The following is a 20,659-nucleotide window of genomic DNA, read 5'->3' as shown; positions in this document are numbered from 1 at the left end:
TTATTATTATTATTATTATTACTGCAGAGTTAAATCATGCAAGTGACTCCCGCTGCAAATGTTAATACACCGCAGTGCTCAATGACAGCACAGCAACATGCTAAGCCTACAAGAGATTAACTTTGTGACAAACATGCTCCTGGCCTTATCAGTTCAATTCAGAATTTTGATCAAAATCCAAGTAAACATTGTCTACTTTAGAATGACTTATAGAAAAGAAATGTTTTTTCAAGAAATTCAGGACTAGATCAGAACCTGTGCTAAGATAGCGGAATTCCAAAATGAACTAGTTGACTTACAGGCAGGCTGCACAAAAATACTATTTTCCTGCCTCTGTCCAAGACATTCTTAGGATTTGCTAGTAATCAAAAGCTTTAATGAAAAGAGAATAACTGAGCTAACAAAAAAAATCCTCAAAAATGTATTAAGAGTAAACTCAAAACTAGAAGGGAACCACTTCACCACTTAAAATCATTACTGAAGTTTCCTACCTCACTGTAATTTTATAAACAAGAGGGCTGAGAAGAAATGGCTTACACCACACGCATTATTCGGCAGAATAACAACATAAGAGCTAGTGATGAAAACAGAAAAGAGTTTATATAATGTGTATTTTCTGAGTAGAGTAACCCCACTAACTTTCCAGAGAAAGAAAGTTTCTGTTGGCTCAAAACTAGCTGAGGACTGTGTCAGTGTGAGAACAGTCAAACAATTAAAACAGCTAAGCACATTATCCAATTTACTAATTTACTCTTCTTTCAAAACACTTATCATTTTTCTTTCCTATTTTTTAACCTCCTTTCATATTTGAGTACTAACCTGTAAACACATAAAATTCCAGTGTTCTTAGACATCATCTGTAAAATTTACCATTCTTGAAGACTGAAATTAATGCCCAAGAAATTTTTGTTGTACAAATCTGTTCGCATTCCATAATGTAGATCGTCCGATACCGAACAATGACTACTACATCGCAATGCTTGTAATCCCTTTTCTAAATATATATATATTTATTCTTTGAGAGGCCTAACATGAAATAGTTCAGTTGCTTTCTTTTCCCCAACAAGGTTTCTTCAAAAACAAACTGCAAATCTTCCAACAGTTGGTGAAGGAAACAAGAAAGCAATTTACATTCCCTTTTGAAGATGTGCAATAAGGAATATGATGCAATCCACATATTTCATTAGTGCTTAACGTTGACAAATCCAGATGGCTAAAACCAGGTACAAATTGCATTGCTGAATTTGATCTGCCCAAGTATTCACATTGGAACAAACAGAAAAATTTGACAGTGTTTCAATCATCTAAAAGAGCATCATTATAATGTTGTTTTACCTTATTAGAGTTAACCATAAGGAAGAGAAGAGTCTCAGAGACGAAGAGAAAAATACACCACTCCAGTATGCAATGCCTGCCCCAAAAAGAAATAGAATCAGGGACACAAGGGGGAACCATGCATCCTGACTACTCAGTACAGCAGCATCCACCTCTGGTAGTGACAGTGAATCCCATATCTCTCTAAACCAGTTAAACCTGCCAAAAACATGAAAGCAGTATTACTTATCACCTCCAGTTGCCATTACAATAAGATATATATGAACTAGTCTTCCTACAATACAGCCTTTCAAACAAAATCAGAGTCAGGTATCAAAAGACCACACTGAGTACAAATAAAGTGTTCTTCCTCCCCAGCAATATTTTTCCTGAAACTTCTGTTTTGGAAGCTGCTTAAAAACAAACAAACAAGCAAGCAAACAAAAAGAAAAAATACCCCAAAACCAAATCAAACTTACCCCAGCAGAAACACAACAATGCTTATAACAGGGTCTACTTTGTACGGTTTAGCTGACCTAACCAGTTCAAGGGAAAATTCTGAACACTGGCCTAGAATCAAGAACAGAAAGCATTAATAATTAATACTTTGTCATAAACTTTAACACAGAAGCTCAACAACAGAGAGTAAATTAAGACAAACTTTAAAAGTTGACTTTAAAACAAGATAACCGCGTCTTATAACACTAATGTTATATCATCAATGCCCTTATTCACCGGATCACTCACACTCAAGTAACGTGGCACAATAACTTTTAGTGAGATTACTGAGTTTGTGACAAATAACCACCTGACTTTTAATAAAAATGCCATTTTGTCACAAGATGCGTCTGAAAAAGCCAGTCTGCAAATCTCATCTTCATGCAAGATTAAGGTATTTTGTGCATATTAACAATATATTTATACTTTTACATGTACTTTTATGCAAACTTCTATTAATATTACAATACTGCGCAACACACCAATCACTTACAAGGAAGGGACAGCAGAGAAAAACAGTAAGTCTAACACTGCTAGAAACCAACCTTGGAGAACTACCAACAAACAAAAATTGAAGTTGAAGTGATAGAGGCAAGTGTTTGTACAAGCGCAGTGATATTTAACATTAAAAATGACCACAACAACTAGTCTTTACAGAAATTACTTATCCAATTTACTGTTGGAAAACATTTGTGACCAAAAAAAGTCTAGAAAGTTACCTGTTGATATCAATGTGCTTAATTGGCCTCCATAGGTAAGAAGAATATTAGCAACAACATAGACAGGAAGAGAGCAGCCATGGAACCTTATTATCTGGAAGACAAGGATATAAGGATTTTTATATATGCGCATATGTATACACACACGCATACAATAATCATGAAGTAACTATCATAATGTGACTGGAAAAATCTTTTTTGAAGGATGCAAGCTATTTCCCATTTTGATGCACGACTATTTGATAACCATGTTCGATAACCAAGTTATATACAGAAAATATTCAGATCTCTCATGTCTACCCACGTGTGTTTTGTTCAAGGACCAATTTGTAAACAGAATACCTTTTTTTTCCAGTCAAGACAAATGTGAAAAGAATATAGCAGCATGTTAATTGCGTTTTAGTAAAATAAAAACATCCAAAGCAAAAAGCCACTTTCCAAGCAATACGTGCATACAGCTACACATGCTCGGGGGGAAAGAATTTTCAGAGTCGTCATTTCATGTGTTTTACTTGTATTCCCCACTGCCCCCAAGGCATGAAGTGATATCTGATTATATATATAGATAGCATACGAACTCTTCTGAAAGGTCAACATAATTAAGAATATTTGATATTAATGCATATATTTAAAGATTCTGGTCAGTAATACTCAGCACTACACTTAGGTTTTTAGAATCAGAAGACTGCAGATGGCTAGTCTATTTTTACTGAGAGCAAAGTGCAAACGTATTCTTCATGTATGAACAAAGAAAATTTGCCAAAAAAAGGAATATATGGTTCTGCTTAGACCTTTTCTTTAGTTGTTGTTCCATGCCAAATATAATTTCAAGCCTTCACACATGACTGACTCATCAGGCAAATTAAAGATGACCTACAGTATCATCCCTTTACAGATACTAGGTTAACTAAATGCTGAACAATCATTTATATTAGCTCTCTCTAACTAGAGTGCTTTTCTACTTCTCTAAAAGCTGAGGCTTAACATTTATCTAAATAGGACGCCTTGTTAAGTGATAAGGTTTTTAACTGATCGTTAAACAGCATCTTCAACATATCATTCCTCTTGGCACCAAGAAGGAATTTAAGGTGCCGTAGCAGGGGAGGGGGAGAAGAGAAGAAGGAAAAACTGTATAGATACTACTGATAGAAAAATAAAATCTAGTATTAGAATATTTTCTTACTTGCCCAAGAATCTGTAAAAGTGATGTCTTCAGAATTATCTTGATGAACAAAAAAAACAACAAATATTTTGTTAAGTATTATTTTGTACAAAGGTAAGCATACATAACAAAACTTATTTTCAAAAGTCAACTACAGTATTAGAATACAGCAATCCCATAATTTAGATGTACAACAGCTGACTAGTGATCTCATTAAAAAGCAAGCTATATTAAAGTTTTCCTTAAAAATGAGCCAAACGTTCAATAGTGCCCCAGTTTTTGCAAAATACTTTTAACACGCGCTACGTTCAAAAAAGGGCAAACATCCCACCTTCACATGTGATTAGTATTTGCTTTGCTGAATTACCTACACAATTTGAAAGACTGAAGTAAAGCCAAAAATCACACAGAAATACAAACTAGCTATAAAATAAATTTGTATTACTCACTTCATACTGACAGTCTGAGGAAGAGTAAATATTTAACACTGGAACGCTGCTGTCATTTCCAGGCTGTGCAACATGCAGTTTTGCAGAAATCTCAGTAAAAGATGGAACTCTGAAATAGCAACTTAACTGGTAATTCTTTTACTCATAATCAAAAAAGTCAAACGCATGCTAGTCTTCACCAAGAACGCGTAAAACAGAACTCATTTATCAAGTGCCACAACAGCTAATGATATTTTGAACCTGTCTAGTCTATCACAAAGAACTACATTACATTCTCAGTTCAGTGTCCTCTGAACTAGCAAGGGCCATGATACTAATGAAAAGAGACAGCAAATTCAGTTTCAGTGTACACACTGCCTCATAAAACTTGTAAATGAGCTAGCTGCGTAAAGAAAATAAGTAGGACAGACTCCAGAATACCATTCCGTTTCCTGCAAATATTAAGTCGTTAGAGTAGGAAACATAGGAAAAACGTAGAGAGGTATCCTTAAGGCCTCTAAAATAAAAAGAGGAAGACAGTTTTCCAACTATCTGATGTTAAATGGAGTTATTCAACTGTGATTCATGAATAGCACATGTTTCAAGCCATACAATTTGCTCTGTTGCCAGGACTATGCTGGTGAAGCAGCTTAGTGCTCCCAGGTGATCCAGACCCAATGCTAGGGGAAGAAGCCAGTAACCAGATCAACCTCTCTTCCCTACTCATGAGGTGGGTCTCCACACGCTACTCCTTCCTCACTCTCCCTTGGCCCTCTGAGGTCCAACGTTTATATCAGGTAGTTGACAACATGTAAAAACGTTGGTATACAGTTTGTACAATCAGATTGCAAATTAAAACAGGGTAGTTAATCTATCTAAATCAATACAATTACAAACCAATTTTGCATCATAACTTCAAAATTGGTTAAGCTTTCTATATTGGTAAGGAGATTTTTTGGAAGGATTTTTGAAAAAGGGCTGCACAGGATCATAAATATTTAGCTGTCCAAAAGCTTATCAAGTATCACTGTTTAATTTTTAGTACATGTTAAACAAAGAATACAAACTTATTTTACGCAAACAGTATTTCCTCAAGGCAGAGTAATCACACACTGATAATGAAGTCGGAGCAGAAAAGCCTAGGTATTCACACTACATACCTACCTGAAACGCTGTCTGATATTAAAACTTCAGCTGCAGAGGTTTTTAAAACATGACTGAAGAGTAACAAATCATCAAGAGTTAGATAATGATATGTAACCTACTGTTATGTACCAAAAGGACCTCAAAGATTGTGCTGAAAATTTCAGATCAGATCTGACTTCCATTTTCAGAAAATAGTAAGGACTATTAAACAAGCAATTAGCAGATCTATTAGTAGGTGCACTTATTTTGAGGAAAAGTCAAAAGAGCTTCTTTGTCAACAAGGGCAGAAAGGTAAATGAGGGAAAGACGCAGAAGCCAAACACTTAAGACTGGTGAACAAATTTCATCACAAATACTGTCACAAAAGGAGGTAAACTTTCTTCCAAAAGATATGAAAAAATAAATTAGAATTATTAAAGTCCTTACTTAGCTACAGTTACTGAGTCTTCATGTGACCAGGGTATATGAAGTCTGTAAACACTAGGTTTTCTTTCTGAAAAGGGAGAGAATTCAAATTTTATCATTAAGAACAAGATATGGCAAGCATCTGCAAAAACTAAATGAAGCAAATTTAATAGTCATCCTTCTGTATGTAGACAAAACCTTTGCTATGTGCCATTTCCTTAAAATCACACCCAACCACACATGTGTAGCTCTACACTAATAGTGTTACTTTTTATACTTCTATCCATAAAGTTTGGCCTGGTAAAACTTCACCATAAGAATTTAAAGATGCAAGGGAAACAAAAGTGGCATACAGATCATTATACAAAATCACTGAGCTTGCAGTTACTTTGACATTGACCAAAAATGAGGGTTTTTTTGTTTGTTTGTTTGTTTTTTAAACACACGCTGTTACTGAGCAAGGCAGTGAGATACTAATATTTCAAGGCAGGACAGACATGAAAAAAATTTTGTTTTTCAATATACAGCTGTAACATCAAGCTAATAAATCCACCTTTTTTTTTTTTTTTTTGAAATGAACTCCTTTAACATCCGACTCTATCTGAGTTCATGTAGCTCAACATTCAGATTAGCAAAAAAAAAAAAAAAAAATCCTAGCCAACATCCTATTCTCGACAAACACTTTCAACATAAAAAGAATCTTGCTGAAAGTGTCACTTCCCTTGCTGGGAAGCAAAGTAGAATATTTCCTTGTTTGCTTTTGATTATCCTTCTTAACAAGAAGTGAAAGGTGAAAGATATTGGCAGAGATAGCTGAGTAGATTATAACAGTACTGCCTAAACCTCATTGCATGATAGGATGTTTGCCTCTACAAGTTTCAATCTTGAGAATTTTCAAGATGCCTTTTTAAATAAATTTATACATTTAGAGAACAACTATATTTACCTTTGAGTAAGTGGCAATGGCTCTCTATATATATTTTGAAAGCTTGATATATCTAAAACAAGAACGAAAATATATATTTATATATGTATTTGCTTATATTGTCTAAACAGTGGTTACATTAACTTAGAACATTAAGTAGTAGTCTTACGTGGTCAAAGTGCTGGAGCTGTACATTGTAAAGTAAGCCTGTTGAATTTAGTAGAATTTTCCTTGAGGAAAGCCCTGTAAGAATGTGTTATTTTCATATGTTAGATAAAATGCTTTGAGAACTCACTATATCTTCAGACTGTTTTTTCCTAAAGATTTATATGCTTCTATATCTGTTAGACAAAAAAAATTCTTCTTCCCTCCTCCCCCCTCCCCCCGTTAAGAGGAACGGTATTAACTTCAGTAAAATAAAAACCTCTACCATTGGAATTGTGAGGCAAGTTTATTATCCAAAATGTTAGTACTAGCAGTTTCCCAGTTTTCCAAGAGTAATATGCTGCACTTACCAAAAGAAAAAAGAGGCGTTACAGGAAGCCATACTGTTCTGGAATCCTCTTTGAAGAATTCACAGTCCAAAGTAAACTGCAATTCAGAAGTAACAAATACATATCTAAACTGAGCACGAGAAGACAGCCTTTGCTCTAGCCGAGTTCTCTTCACAGGCTCAGGGCAGAAGGCAACATGCAAATACTGAAAAGTCATCTCTCCCCATTCAACTAATAAGGAAGGCTGGTAATTGGTTCCTGCACACCGCAGTGCAAGTTTGAATAGCTTAAACATAACTTCCAGGTTACTTTGGCTTTCTCCCATTTGCAACAGCCTTTTAAAGGCTATTCAAAAGCTGAGAATGATCAAAATCTGATTCTCCTCCCTCCTTTGCAGGCACACCTCTTTTTCGGGTGTTGCAGGAGTGTGATTTGCCCAAATCCTGAATATAGTTTTCCAAGCAAGATCTCCTTAGTTTATCTCCTGAAGTTTTATTATGCAAAAGCAGGGCAAAGTAAACTATTCAACAGATAGAGCTGCACCATCTCTAATACGTATTTAGTTCCCTGGAAAATTATTTCCTCTCCCATTATAAATTCAGCATTTGTTTACTTTGTAAAAGCAGTTTCCAGGATTTCACGCTGAAATGCAACTCAGCAGGTAAAAGTTTCACAAAGGATATCTCTTCTTTTTCATGATTATCCAGAACACTGTATATTACTAATTCAACTGCAAGGCATCTTTGTCACAACTACCTGAAGTATAGCATTCATGTAAAAAAAAATACTAAAATCCATTCAGTTGCAATGAGCAGTTTCTTGGATTGTGGATTATTATACCACAGATGCAGAAACACTGCATTTGTGTTGTAGAAAGGCCTGTCAGATACACTTCGACTTTTTAATTCAAGTTCAGCGCTCTGCCATTTTCAGGGCCAACTAGCAAGGCCCGCTAGACTTGCAGTAAATGCAAAGCCTGCTTAGATTCACTGCGAGCGTGACTGGGTTTCCGAGAGGCTTGGCACGAAGATACTCAACTAGTCTGGTAGACTCAGTACGAGCATACTCTGCACAGCTCAGTCTGCCACGCTATTTGCTGTGTCAGACCTTGCTGAGCTGCCTGTAGCATGCTCTCCAGAAAGTATATTTGATGTCTTCAATTGCCTACAGTGTTCTCTGCTATGCTGGATGAGAGAACTGATGGTTCAAAAAGCTAAATATTCAGGAATGCAATCACAACATTAAGAAAAAAAGGAATTAAAAACAGAACCTCCAGCAAAAACCCTGAACTGGTTTTAGAACTGTTGCTCTGTATCTTTAAGCAGTATTTATGCCTTCTGTTTGTAATTTATCAACTGAAGGTGTTTTTAAGCTTAAAGAAATTAACAAAGTTACCTTCAAACCATACTGCAGGGTAGGGCTACAGTTTGTCAAAGTAATTTAGCATATACTTAATACACTTCCTTTTCTTTTCATTACAGCATCTGAAAGCTAGGAATAATACTCTGAACAAGTAAATGTTATGTTTCATCTTGTTGCTGTTGTCGGGTTTTTTTTTTGTTGTTTTTTTTTTACCTTATTGCCAACTGCGGGTTGTACATAAATGACAACGTGGGACAAGGAAGGATAATCCTGAAGTTTCAGTATTACAACCTTTAAAAAAAAAAAAAAAAAAAAAGAGTTGTTTACTGATCATATCCCTTAGTTTTCCCCTTGCCTACTTCCCAGATGAAGTCCACCTCTTCTGCCCCTTCCCTCTGGGACACAACTGCATGTCCCAAAGCTGTGAACAGAATTTTGATCCTTTTCCCATGATCCCCAACTTCCCCACTAAACACCTCTCCAGCTACAAAATACGTACAGTACATACCTTGACAGTTGGAAGTAGCTCAGCTCTCCAGGATAAATCAGTGGCTTCCAGGCTGCAAAAATTCAAGCATTTTAAAGGATGAACATATTAATTTTGCAAGCACTAGTTTATGATAGTGGATTAACACATCAGCTCTACACAGACTCCCATGATTACAAATTAAGAACAAGAGTGTCTACTACAGTCAGCTAACATAGTAACTTACCAAACTCCAATCATTTCAGATACTGCAAATCTTGTTTTTGCAAAAACAACATGGGCAAAGCTGTAACTTTGTCAGACATAACACAACATTCAGCAGTTATTAGCCACTGACAAATAGTGAAAACTCTTAATAAGTCAAGATAGCACAGACATTAAGACAGCACAGATATTAAATTAAGATATAGTTTTATTAGCATCTTAAAAAAAAAAAACAAACAAAAGTATCCTTTTTTCCTATGGGAACATCCACAATACACCATTTGAATCAAATTTTGCCAGCTGCTGCAAACCTTGCAGCAGTTCTAAAATTGTGTGCACTTAGATTAAGTTAACACACTGAACAGCAAGACATTCATTCAGCCATCCTAAGATATGATTTTTAGAATATCAGGATACCTTTGTTTTTCTAAGTAGCGTTACCTGATCTCAGGTAGTCCACAGCAAAAACACTATTATTAGATTAGGTTTTAGGTAGCAGTTCTGAACTAGGCTAACCTGGACTTGATGCTGATCAAAGGGTATACAAAAGGAGTAACAGGCAACTTCCCCTTGGACCAGAGAAAAAGTAATTGTGACATCTGGCTACCAGCTGGATGCAGGACTCTGTGGCTATATGCCTCAGCACAGATCCCAAAACAGACAAATATACACTGGCTCAGTTCCACCTGGAAACTTTCTTGATTTAAAGAGTAGATTGAATTTACTTTGAGCAGAGTTCAAAAAGGTAAGCTAAGCTAGTGCGAAAAATAGAAATTTTAAATTCTTTTTTGTAATGATCTGATTCAAATTATCACCTACATTTCTAATTATTTTCATATGACAACAGCAGTTTTGGAATATTAAAAAAAGGAGAGACAGAGATTCAATCCACTCTTCTGAAGGCTTTGAATGACACTTGGTATGTCTTCTGTCGCAGGATTCTAAAGAGATTTTGAGAAAGCCTATTCTGTCCTGTTTTCTTGACGACAGAGAAAATAAACGAGTTGTTCATAGCAATAACTTTACTTTTCTTGCCAATCTCCTCCTTCATAAGCTGGTATACTTTACATGCTTGGACACCCAACCATAGCCTTACAAGATCTAGTTAAATAAAAACAGGAACCATTTATACTCACCACATAGATGAATTACTGTTTATACAGCCATAAATCCAGCTACTCGTGTCCTATAGAAATCAGCGTCATAAGAAAGTTACTGATGTGTGAATGTATTTATAGATACATAAAAATAATTTTTTACTCCAAGCAGCTTAAGAGTTAATGCTCATGATCTACTTCAAAACTTGCATACATGTAACTGTTTTAGTACACAAGATGTCAGCTATTGTTCTAAAATCCTCTGATAGCAGAACCTGCTGCATTTAACTTACTAAACGGGAAAACACACTTCCATCTTCGCTTTACTCATTTTCTATTAAGCATGTCTACAGCAGCTATTACTATAGTGACCAGCCTCTCTTAAGGATCTTAAATACCGAGGTCTAAAAGTATAGATGATGACACAACATAGTCTCTCTTAGATTTCCCCAATTATTTATAATTAAAGATATCCACCCCTTTCTCTCTTCATTCCACACTAAAGTCAAACTCCTTATTAACAGTGTGTGATATCCTCCATTAGAAGTCTGTCGTCATAATCTTGGAATTACAATTACGAGGATGAAAAGATGAAACATGAGAGCAACTTTTTTTTTTTTTTTTTAAATAACTGTTCTAAATAACTTCTGTTTTTCATCTCTTCTAAAAATGAATACAAGGTGCGGCAAACAAACTTGCATCATTTCTCTTCCATAAAAAAATATGTCCTATGAACGATGTAAAATTCAATTTCATTAGAGATTAAATCTTTTCTAACCAAAAGAAATGTCTCAAGATCCTATTCTAAATAGTCAAAGAACACTTCAGATTTTTACTGGTCCACTTTTTTTACTGGTCCACTGGGGCTTTTATTTTTGTTTTTCATATTACAGAATTTGAGTATTTTAAAGCAATTCCACCATGAGTTGTGCATCTCAGACGTCTCTGTACCACCTCCTCCTCCTCAAACAGTACTAGTCCTGTCATTAGACAAAAGTTGTCCTAGCCAAAGGCAACTGAGATCACAACAGATGTGTAAGGTCTGAAATGCTGCTACGGGGAAGGACAACTGAAAAAGCACTGAGTATATGTACTCTCTTCTCATAATGGCAGTATGTACCTTTTCTTTGGGGGAGAGGGGAAGGAAGAGACAGGAAGGATGGAAAGTGAAAAGCATCTCAGTGTTCTTGCCACTAATCTAAGGTCCTCATATAATGATGAAAAGCTCGTTTATCCATCTCCAGTTTGCCAGGAAATTACATTCCTTCCTTAAAAAAAAAAAAAAAAAAAATTCCAAAATAGATTTCAGTAAATCTTGGCCGAAATGAACAGATATGTCTGGAGCTGAAAGCATAAGAAATGCACGTTATCATCTCTTTTCTAAATAGAGCAGACAGCTGAGAGGGTGCTGCCTTCTATGTTGGTTCACATTCATTTCCACTGCTTAGCTGAAGACCTGTGTACCTTTTCAGACTTGCTTGAATCTTGTTGTGGAAAAGCAAGTCTACCAGGAAGGGCTCATAAACAGCCTTCCTGAATTAGAACAGTGGTTGAATCCTAGCAATACTAGAAATAACTTTTCCATTCAAAACCATCAATACAACTGCACTAAATTAAAGGAGAAAGGAATCAATAGTATCTGGGGCTAACCATAAGAGAGACAAAAATAAGGCATTTTAGAGTCAAGTGGCATTGAAGGTTTCAGACCCTGAACACTAAAAGTAACATGCTAAAAAAGGAAGCAAATCTAACACAATTTATTAGGCTGTGAATGTAAAGGGATGCCAGTAATTTAAACTATTATTCAGTAAATTGACTTAAGACTGCAGAGAATCTACATTGAAACAATACAGCTTTATAAACAAACTCAAAATATTAAAAAAAAAAAAAAAGTATTTTCTCACCAACATACTGTTTTGACAGTAAATGTGACTATAGGATTTTCTGTGGCTTGCAAGGGGAAATGTGAAATACTTTCCATTAGAATCCTTAAAAGAAAAAAAAAGTTCATTAGTAAAGAAAAGAAACATAAAAATGCAATTAGGAAAAACTGTTACTTACATTGTAAACTGAATAGGTCCATTTTGATGTTTTGACTTTAATCCACGTGAAAGCTCCTAAAAATAAATATGTTTTTATATGCCACACTGCAGGAACTATTTTTCCTTATTTCCAAAATCTTATCTTTTTCTTATTTCCAAAATGATCCTAAACTTTCTAAGCTTTAATCAACACTCAGGATTGCTACTTCTTCGAATTACATTCAATAGTCATCATCAGTACACAAGAAGTAGTAAAACCCCAGCATCCAAATACTGCATGTTAACTGTAAAAGGAAAACCCCATCAATCTTGAAACAAATGCCTCAAGGAAGCAAAACAAATAAGAATATGAATAATACTAATGTAATTAGAGGGTAAGTGGCTGCTGAAAGCTAAGGCAACATTAGAAACACCCCTAATTTTGTTCCTGTCACCCTTTCAAGAAAACTAATACATAAATTTGTATAGAAGCAAGTCAAAGATGAGCGGAATACCAGGTACAGGAAGATAGTAGGAGTTTAAAGATATGTCAGAAGAGAAAGAATAAGGCAGAATAACCAACAGATTAGAGATACAAACAAAGTAAATTCTTTTGCAAGAAGGTTAATAATTTTCTTCTACGTAACCAGAGTAAAAAGTTCATCACAGATAAATTCAGCTAAGTGTCACGAGGGTGCCAGAAATAGGAAGACAAATATGAAATCCTATTTAAATATATTCCTCTCTCCGGTACCCTAGATGCTAACCATTTTGGTAATCCTCCGCTGGACTCATTCCAGTAGACAATGCCTTCTTATACTGGGGCAGACAAAACTGGAGACAAAAATTCAAGCTCTCTTAGTGCCTCTGTAATATTTTAACATTAAGAAAAAATCCTGAAATAAAATAGTTTTCCTCAGTTTAGTCCACTTCAGCAAAATTAAGAAACAACAGTTCTGCCGTACAAAATTCTCTTTAGTTCCCAAGACTTCATGCAGTCAACATTTCTCATCTTTACTCAGCCCTAGCAGTTGCAAGGAAACCATTAATGTGTAGTCCTTTTTATCCTGTCATGTCAAAAAAAGGCAGTCACTGATGAAACAGATCTAAATAATCAGGATTTCAACAAGTAGCACAAAACTAACATAATGGCTCTACAATACCCATAAAATCCCTCTACTAAACACAGGATGTAAACATAGATTAGACAGTACTTCTAACATCCAGCTAGTCTCAATTTCTGAGATTGTTTACTGGACACCTTGATGTAAGTGTGACTCCTGCTTGTCCCTCAGAATCTAAAGAACATGAAAATGACATGCACATTTTTGCTCCTATCCTGTAGATCCCACTAAATGCTGAAAACATGCAAAAATTGATATTGTAGTTCTATAACCCAAATATCATCCTAGCAATGCCAAAAGAATGACAGAATGTATTTCTGAAGTTCATTAGTCAGAAGATTAACTGTTAAGCAAGGAGCATCACTGAATCCTGTTCAAAAGAAAACTACTGCACACCTGTGAGTTCTGTAAAAGCGTCAGGACTTTCCTCAAACATTTTTGCAGGATGTCTCACAAAGTGGTGATTCAATACTGACATTCTCTTCTTTGGATCCTCAGTTATCTAAAAAAAAAAAAAAAATACCAGATTGAGTTTAAAAAAAAAAAAAAAAGCTGACAATTTTTTTAGTTTACAATTAATATGAGATCATAGCCAGCAATAGAGTTTTGTGAAAGAGAGGAAGGAGAACTATCAGAAGACATGGTACATTGCCCTCTATTCTAAATTCAATCATCTGAACAAATCAAATGCTATCAATGGTCAATTACTGCAATATGGAGAGAAAGTTTACACATACTTTATAACATCCAAGCAGCTGTAGATCTACACGTTGTTGTTGTTTTGTTTTTCAAAATCAGATTTCCAAGACTCATTTTTGTTTCTTCAACTTTCCAATATTACATTTGCGTCCGTTACGATTGATTTCTGAAAAGTTTTACCCTACAGCACATTGCCAGTCAACTTCAGAACAGCAGCAGTCCCTTTTTTTTAATCTCTAGAAATAATAAATTAATGTGTGCACTCTTGAGAAATCAGCAAAGTCTGCCCCAACCAGACTTAAAAAGCACACCTGGAAGCCTTCCTCTTCTATGTATGGGGCTCTGTTCTTGCATATTTCCAACCTCTGGACCTTAATCCTAACTCTCCATGTTTCTTGCTGCATAAGGCATCAGAAAGAGAACAGAGTACAATGGGCATACCATTTCCAAAATGTAAAATGACGGATATTATTTAGAAAAGCAACAGATGATGGGAACTGAGGGTAAACTAATTAGCTTTTTCATAGCTTTTTCCTATGCTATTATTGTATTTATATTCTATTTTAGTTAGTGTTATTTACAAAAGAATACCACAAATACATTCTGGCCATCATCACACCACCACATGAGGAATATAATCAGAAAGTTCCAGAAGTACTGTGTCCGAGTTATGCGATAACACTTCACCCTCTGTAAATTGGTTTTAGATAGCGACTCAAACACACTCAGTAAGAGGTTACATTCAGAGCTACACAGGCGGCAAAATGTATTCATTTATTACAGGGCAAGGTCAATTAAGCCTGCTCCATCATGGAACAAAAGTTCAGTTCACACCCCAGCTATAAAACATCAAGTAGTCAACAATAAAAACTGAGTTAACACCTAATTATTTCTGACACGTTGTTCAAATAACCCAAAGACACACGATTTCTCAGTGACTGGTCCCAAAAAGGCAACAATTTTCTCAGCATGGCTCAGAATAATCAACAAGCAGTTTTCTGCATAATAGAGTGATATATGTCCTGAATAATTAAGTATGAACTAAGCATTCTGGGATAGAAACAGAAAGCATGACCGGTAATATGGAGGAGATCTCATATACAAACCTGCCTTGTGTTTTCATCTATGAGGTCAAAAAAAGCTCTAATCATAGCCAGGATCAATTCTTTGCACCTAAAAGAAAGAATAAGGAAAATTACATTTAGCAAGGAAATAAGGCTTTTTTTGGGGGGGGGGGGGGGAGAATGGCCAGAAAAGACCATCAGTATTATGCTGAAGTTAAATTATTGTGTGATGTAATAACAGCAGAGGAGAGAGGCATGTCTGCTCAGTCAATTGACTTCCTTTTCACCAGCTTACCATACTATAGAGAGGTGGTCTGTTGAGGCCCAAGCTCTAGGCACTGCTGAGCTCTGTTCAGGGAAGGAGAAATGTTAGAGTTTGTTAGTATTCCACATTTAAAAATGATAAACAATTTTTCCCCGATATAAACATACTTGGGTAATTATTGACAAGAACAGAGTTTATCTTATACGTCTCAAGGAAGAAGACAACAATAAAATGACTTTTACAGCCAAAAATCTTGCTCACTTCAACAAGGACTGGGATTTTGCAGGGATTAATGTTGAAAGGGCCAACTCCTTGGTATGGTGGGAACTTAAACTTTTTAAAAGTTTGTTTCTATGACTAATTTTGCGATTTTAAGAAGTGATCCTGGCACAAAAAAAAAAGGAGGATGCTGACGAAAACTGCTGCTGCTGAAAAATTAAGGGCATCCTCAGCAGAAAGAAACATCAGAATATCATGCAGAAAGAACTGGACGTTCTGTAGCTATTTATTTGTAAAAGTGTGTGTATTGCATTTTAGAGACTACCAATATCAAAAACATCTTCCATAAATGGAGCTCATCACCTAACTCTACAACTTGATTCAAGCAAGCTATGAAATATTAATGCATCACAGCCAGGAAAAACAAACAAACAAACATACATCATCTTATGACAGAACCATATGATCTGTCATATCCAGATGACAGAAGATGAGAAAGAATTGGTACTACTATACATGTCACCTCGTACAAAGTTGTCTCACCTACACTCAAGAGAAATCACACTAAAACAGAGGCAGAGGAGGGTTACTAGAAAAAAGGGAATGCAGAGTTAATCATCTTAGCCTAGTAGAATCAGAGGGCGTACAGTAAACAGCAAGAAGAGAAACAAAACTATTTCGGATCATGAGTTATGATGCTGCCTGAACAAATTCATCTACAAATTGCCTTGTGTGGTAAAGAGAGGTGCAGGAAATCACAAATTTTTTATTTTTTATTTTTAAATCAAATTTGGAATACTGGGGAGTGTTTTCCAGCTCCTTCATGAAGGAAACAGGTTGGTGGCAAGGAGGATGGAATGACAAATTTAACTACTCCTGTGATGTTACTTGATTAATTTTGAAAGGAATTAAAGGAGCTAGATCCTTGCAAAGCAGGGGACTGGACTTGACAAACCAGTAGATCCTTTCTAACTTCTTCAAAGACAGTAAATACAAAAACAAGCCTCAAAACCAGGACTGTCTTCTTCTAAATAAACAAGAGCTCTACTCCTATACTGCACATCTGTCAGTCTCCACATACACATATCCTGCAAAAGCCCAGGAAAATAAAACCTGAGTTTTGGAACTGAAAAGATGCAAGAAGGTGAGAAGAAACAGTACCAAACAGAACATGATTCACATCCACCCTAACGTGTGCTTCTAGTGGACGTTCATTCCTACTGGATCAAGTATTTACGGTTTTATAACAATCTACTTTGTATTTTCAGGTGTAATATTTTGACACTTAATTATACTATGCTGCAGATACAGACTATAATCAGACACTGATAATATGCATTATACAGGTGGCTATCTAACATAATTCCATGCAAAATCAAAAAAGGCTTTTTTGTTTTTTTGTTTTTACCACAACTGATAAGGCACTGTCATGTTGACTCAATCTTGGCAGAAAAGTCAGTCCTGAACGAACTTGGTAATCTCTGAATCCTCCCGCCACAGAAAGGGTAGTTAAATTTCTGAGATCTTGGGCCTTTAGAATCCAATGATTGTTTACAGCTGTATAAAAATCTATAAAATACATTAAAATCAATCACTATTTCCCCATGAGTATATTTACTATACAAAAAAGCCACAAAAACATTTAATTAAAAGTTTCTGGAAGCCATCCTGGAGGCATTCAAATCCCATTACCAGTTTTGATTCATATAAGGAAGCAAAATGATTGTTTTAACACCAATGAAGTAGCAATTGGGAAAGGTAGATACACTTATGCTTTTTATATCAGTTGAGCACATACTTCCAAATGTTAGTCTCATAGAGTGATGAGTGCCAGAAAGAATAAAGAAAATAAACATCTATCATTTCCCTTTACCAATTCCTTCAATAGCTACATGGAATAGCATAATTACCACTGAGCACATATTTCATGAGTATATTTTAGTAAAATCTATCTTTGTAAGTGTATATAGTACATACTTAATAATTACACTTTTCTTTTTATGCCACAGTTATTTAGGTGATCAGAAAATATGATGTATTTATTTTTATATATACACAAATGTATACAAATGTATATGTGTATATGTGTCTGTGTGTATATATACACATATATATAAAAGAATAAAATTTTATCTATATTCAGTACTCTTATCCCTCTACCTTTGGGAGTGACAAATTCCGAATTCAGCACCTTTCACAGAAATAACTATTTAGGTAATTAATCTGATAAAGAAAGGTCAAGTTAAAAAAAAATCCACTGGAGAAGTTAGAAAATTAGTAATATGCTCTGCAACTTACTGAGGAGTTACTGCAAGTTATTTAAACTCCCAGCCCCTTCACAGATGCTCAAGCCCCTAATACACAGTCCACTTTATGTGACATTTTATGTTCTTCTAGTATTTTAGTGCTTCTCAAACACCCACCTCAGTAACAAAGAAATGGATTAAGTACAGTTATAGAGCTAGAGCATGTTTTACATACCAAAACTGCTCTAAGGTCACACTAATTTGGCAGAATCTCCCCTATATGCTTGAGAGGATCAATAAAGAAATGCAATGCAGTCAGGTAAACTGCAAAACTTACCGGTAAGGTATTTGTCTAAAGGCATTACTGGTGCAACATGAGGTGTGGCTTGTGTAATGAGGAGGTTTATAAGTTCAGGCCTAAAATTCTTCAAAGTAAGCAATGCTCTTGCAACAAGACCACCCATGGAATGACCTATTATTGCAACACTGGTGGGTGCAAATTCTCGATCCTTAAGCAAAGAACAAAGAGCAATTAGATAACATACCAAAAACAGAATTGAGATTGAACTATGTCTCATTTGGTTAACAGCTGTACTTTTTTTTTTTTTTTCCAACTCTAAAATTAACTTAGCCTGCTCAAGGATAGCAAGTTTAGTTGCTACCTCAAAAACCAGGCTTACCATGAAATTTGCAGCTCAAAAGGAAAGATTACATAGCCCATGCAATCATCAGAAACTGGCTTATTGTAGTTAATGACACTCTTCTGGACAGGGGCCAGCAAAGAACTTTTCTTTAACCTATCGAAGGCTCAGTGATTGTCACAAGAGTTAAAAATCTATTAAAGAGCAGCACTTCTCTCTTGTGCTACTACCATACGTATTATAAATAAAAGTTTCCCTCCCTTATTCATCACTACTTCAGTTTTCCAGCAGAAAAGGCAGTCCAGAAATCCCCAAAATGCAAAACACATTATTCACTACTTACCCTGTACAACTCAAGAATTACTTTTATGCACTCGTGCACAAATTTGGTCTGTCTCTGCAGACTACCACCATACAATGCAACCAATTCTTCGTTAAAGTTGACACTGAAGAAATTAAAATGGTACTTGAAGTCAACATCTTCTGCTTTTCTAAGCGCAATAGAGCCAAGAGAACGCACTATGAAAAGAAATTACATAATTAAGGAGCGATTAGACTGTTCTTACACCTTCATTAGTAGACAAACACAAATATATACCCTATTAAGAAACATATCTTAAATTACCTTACCTTACATTACCTTAAACATTACCCTAAATCCATTGTTCACTCTCAAGTCACTTATAAGAGTAAAAAAGGATGAAAAAGACATCCAAAAGCAAATGGTCTATTTACTGTTCTTCTCTAAAATTCAGCTGAACTTGTTTTATGAAAACAGATTTGAAGATATAAATAACTGCAACAAAAGTATCAGCCTGCCACTGATAAAACGAAAACGTAAATGAGAAATGTAAGAATTATTTCACATTTTTATAAAACTTTACGATACAAAAAATAATAATAAACCTATCACAACAAAATTTACAGTAGAATGCGGAAGAGAACAAAAATCACTTTCCACCTAAAGTCTTGAAGGAGAAAAATACTCCATTTATAAGGTGTTGTTCCTGAGCCGTCTTCTCTGTCTAACCCTGGCTGTTATTTAATATAGACTTCTCAGTGCAGAATTGTCACTGAGTTTCCATGGAGACATGGCAGGGTGGGAACAGTAGTGACTGCAAAAAGAGAAAGTCCCAAAAGGAAGTGCATACTTCTGCAAAATAAACTAATGATTGCCAGAAAGGTCTGCCCAAATCTGGCACCTAGAAGCTAGAGTCTTCTAGAGTTCCAGAGAGCTAGAGTCTGCAGAATCTTCATTCTGGGAAAACCTACAGGAACTAACATATCAAATAAACATCAACAAAGTGCTTGAAATGGATAAATCATATTTATGAGCTACTTTATATGTTCAAATTACTAACAGATATTATCAGTATGATGTGAATTATTACTTTATTCTGTTCTCAATCATTTTGCCAGTTTTACCTACAATTAACAAGCAGGAAGAATGCCTCCACGACTTTATACCTTGGAAGTCGTGGTACAAAGGACAAGAGCTTTGGCAAAGACCACAAGGCAAGTCGGTGACAGATTCATAATTAGAACTCAGGATCTCAGTTCTCCCAATCTTGAGATCATTCCCAACAATCAAACTGGAATCACCTCTTACTCAAAGTCTAAATTCTGTACATTTTAGAAAGTTAATTTTTGTACCCATGAAAGATGACGAGTTAACATGATCCAAAAGCGTCTGTAATACATCAAAATAACAAACCCAGCAAAGGCACTCTTCATTGCTTGGCCAACCTGAACGTGTTTTTAAAAAAGCATGAAAATAAAAATAGTAACCCTTCCTCTGCTCATCTAGATATCAGCCTTAAAATGCAATAGCGCACAACACATTCTGAATGAAATACAAATTTTAATGCTAAAGTCTATAATAAAACAAACCTATTCTGAACTTCTGACTAAGGTGGAACAGATTTATTTTAACAAAGGTTTTGAAAAACGACCTATTGCCACGGTCTAACAATTTCTCAAAACAAAGAATAAATATTTAACTTTCCTGATCTTAAGTAGTACATTATATCCACAGCACTTAGTGCTTCCACTCACTTCATTTAAGCTTTTCTCTAAATATTTCCCTTTGATTCCTAACATACATCAAAAAAGTATCATTCTATTTCCTGCAAGCGGATC

At 35.4% G+C, this 20,659-nt stretch overlaps 1 protein-coding gene across 6 annotated transcripts in view; it reads right to left on the bottom strand.

Moving 5' to 3' along the window:
• Nucleotides 1-20,659, bottom strand: part of PGAP1 (post-GPI attachment to proteins inositol deacylase 1) — a 35,767-nt gene that overhangs the window by 8,199 nt on the left and 6,909 nt on the right. For 4 of the 6 annotated variants that reach the window (XM_068948270.1, XM_068948267.1, XM_068948269.1 and 1 more), the window contains exons 3-22: nucleotides 18,864-19,039; nucleotides 18,217-18,388; nucleotides 17,042-17,202; nucleotides 15,445-15,497; nucleotides 15,192-15,258; nucleotides 13,783-13,888; nucleotides 12,303-12,358; nucleotides 12,146-12,229; nucleotides 10,281-10,330; nucleotides 8,962-9,013; nucleotides 8,667-8,744; nucleotides 7,113-7,188; nucleotides 6,767-6,840; nucleotides 6,619-6,670; nucleotides 5,694-5,760; nucleotides 4,143-4,251; nucleotides 3,715-3,753; nucleotides 2,532-2,625; nucleotides 1,794-1,884; nucleotides 1,336-1,533 (exon numbers count right to left, since the gene is read on the bottom strand). In XM_068948270.1, coding sequence (XP_068804371.1) covers nucleotides 1,336-1,533; nucleotides 1,794-1,884; nucleotides 2,532-2,625; nucleotides 3,715-3,753; nucleotides 4,143-4,251; nucleotides 5,694-5,760; nucleotides 6,619-6,670; nucleotides 6,767-6,840; nucleotides 7,113-7,188; nucleotides 8,667-8,744; nucleotides 8,962-9,013; nucleotides 10,281-10,330; nucleotides 12,146-12,229; nucleotides 12,303-12,358; nucleotides 13,783-13,888; nucleotides 15,192-15,258; nucleotides 15,445-15,497; nucleotides 17,042-17,202; nucleotides 18,217-18,388; nucleotides 18,864-19,039 — 1,855 coding nt within the window. The remainder of the gene's footprint in view (nucleotides 1-1,335; nucleotides 1,534-1,793; nucleotides 1,885-2,531; nucleotides 2,626-3,714; nucleotides 3,754-4,142; nucleotides 4,252-5,693; nucleotides 5,761-6,618; nucleotides 6,671-6,766; nucleotides 6,841-7,112; nucleotides 7,189-8,666; nucleotides 8,745-8,961; nucleotides 9,014-10,280; nucleotides 10,331-12,145; nucleotides 12,230-12,302; nucleotides 12,359-13,782; nucleotides 13,889-15,191; nucleotides 15,259-15,444; nucleotides 15,498-17,041; nucleotides 17,203-18,216; nucleotides 18,389-18,863; nucleotides 19,040-20,659) is intronic. The other 2 variants (XM_068948266.1, XM_068948268.1) reach the window with 1 other exon arrangement.

This window comes from Struthio camelus, chromosome 6 (assembly GCF_040807025.1).
Source record: "Struthio camelus isolate bStrCam1 chromosome 6, bStrCam1.hap1, whole genome shotgun sequence".
In the NCBI taxonomy this organism is placed as follows: domain Eukaryota; kingdom Metazoa; phylum Chordata; class Aves; order Struthioniformes; family Struthionidae; genus Struthio; species Struthio camelus.
This window is presented reverse-complemented; position numbering and strand designations above follow the sequence as displayed.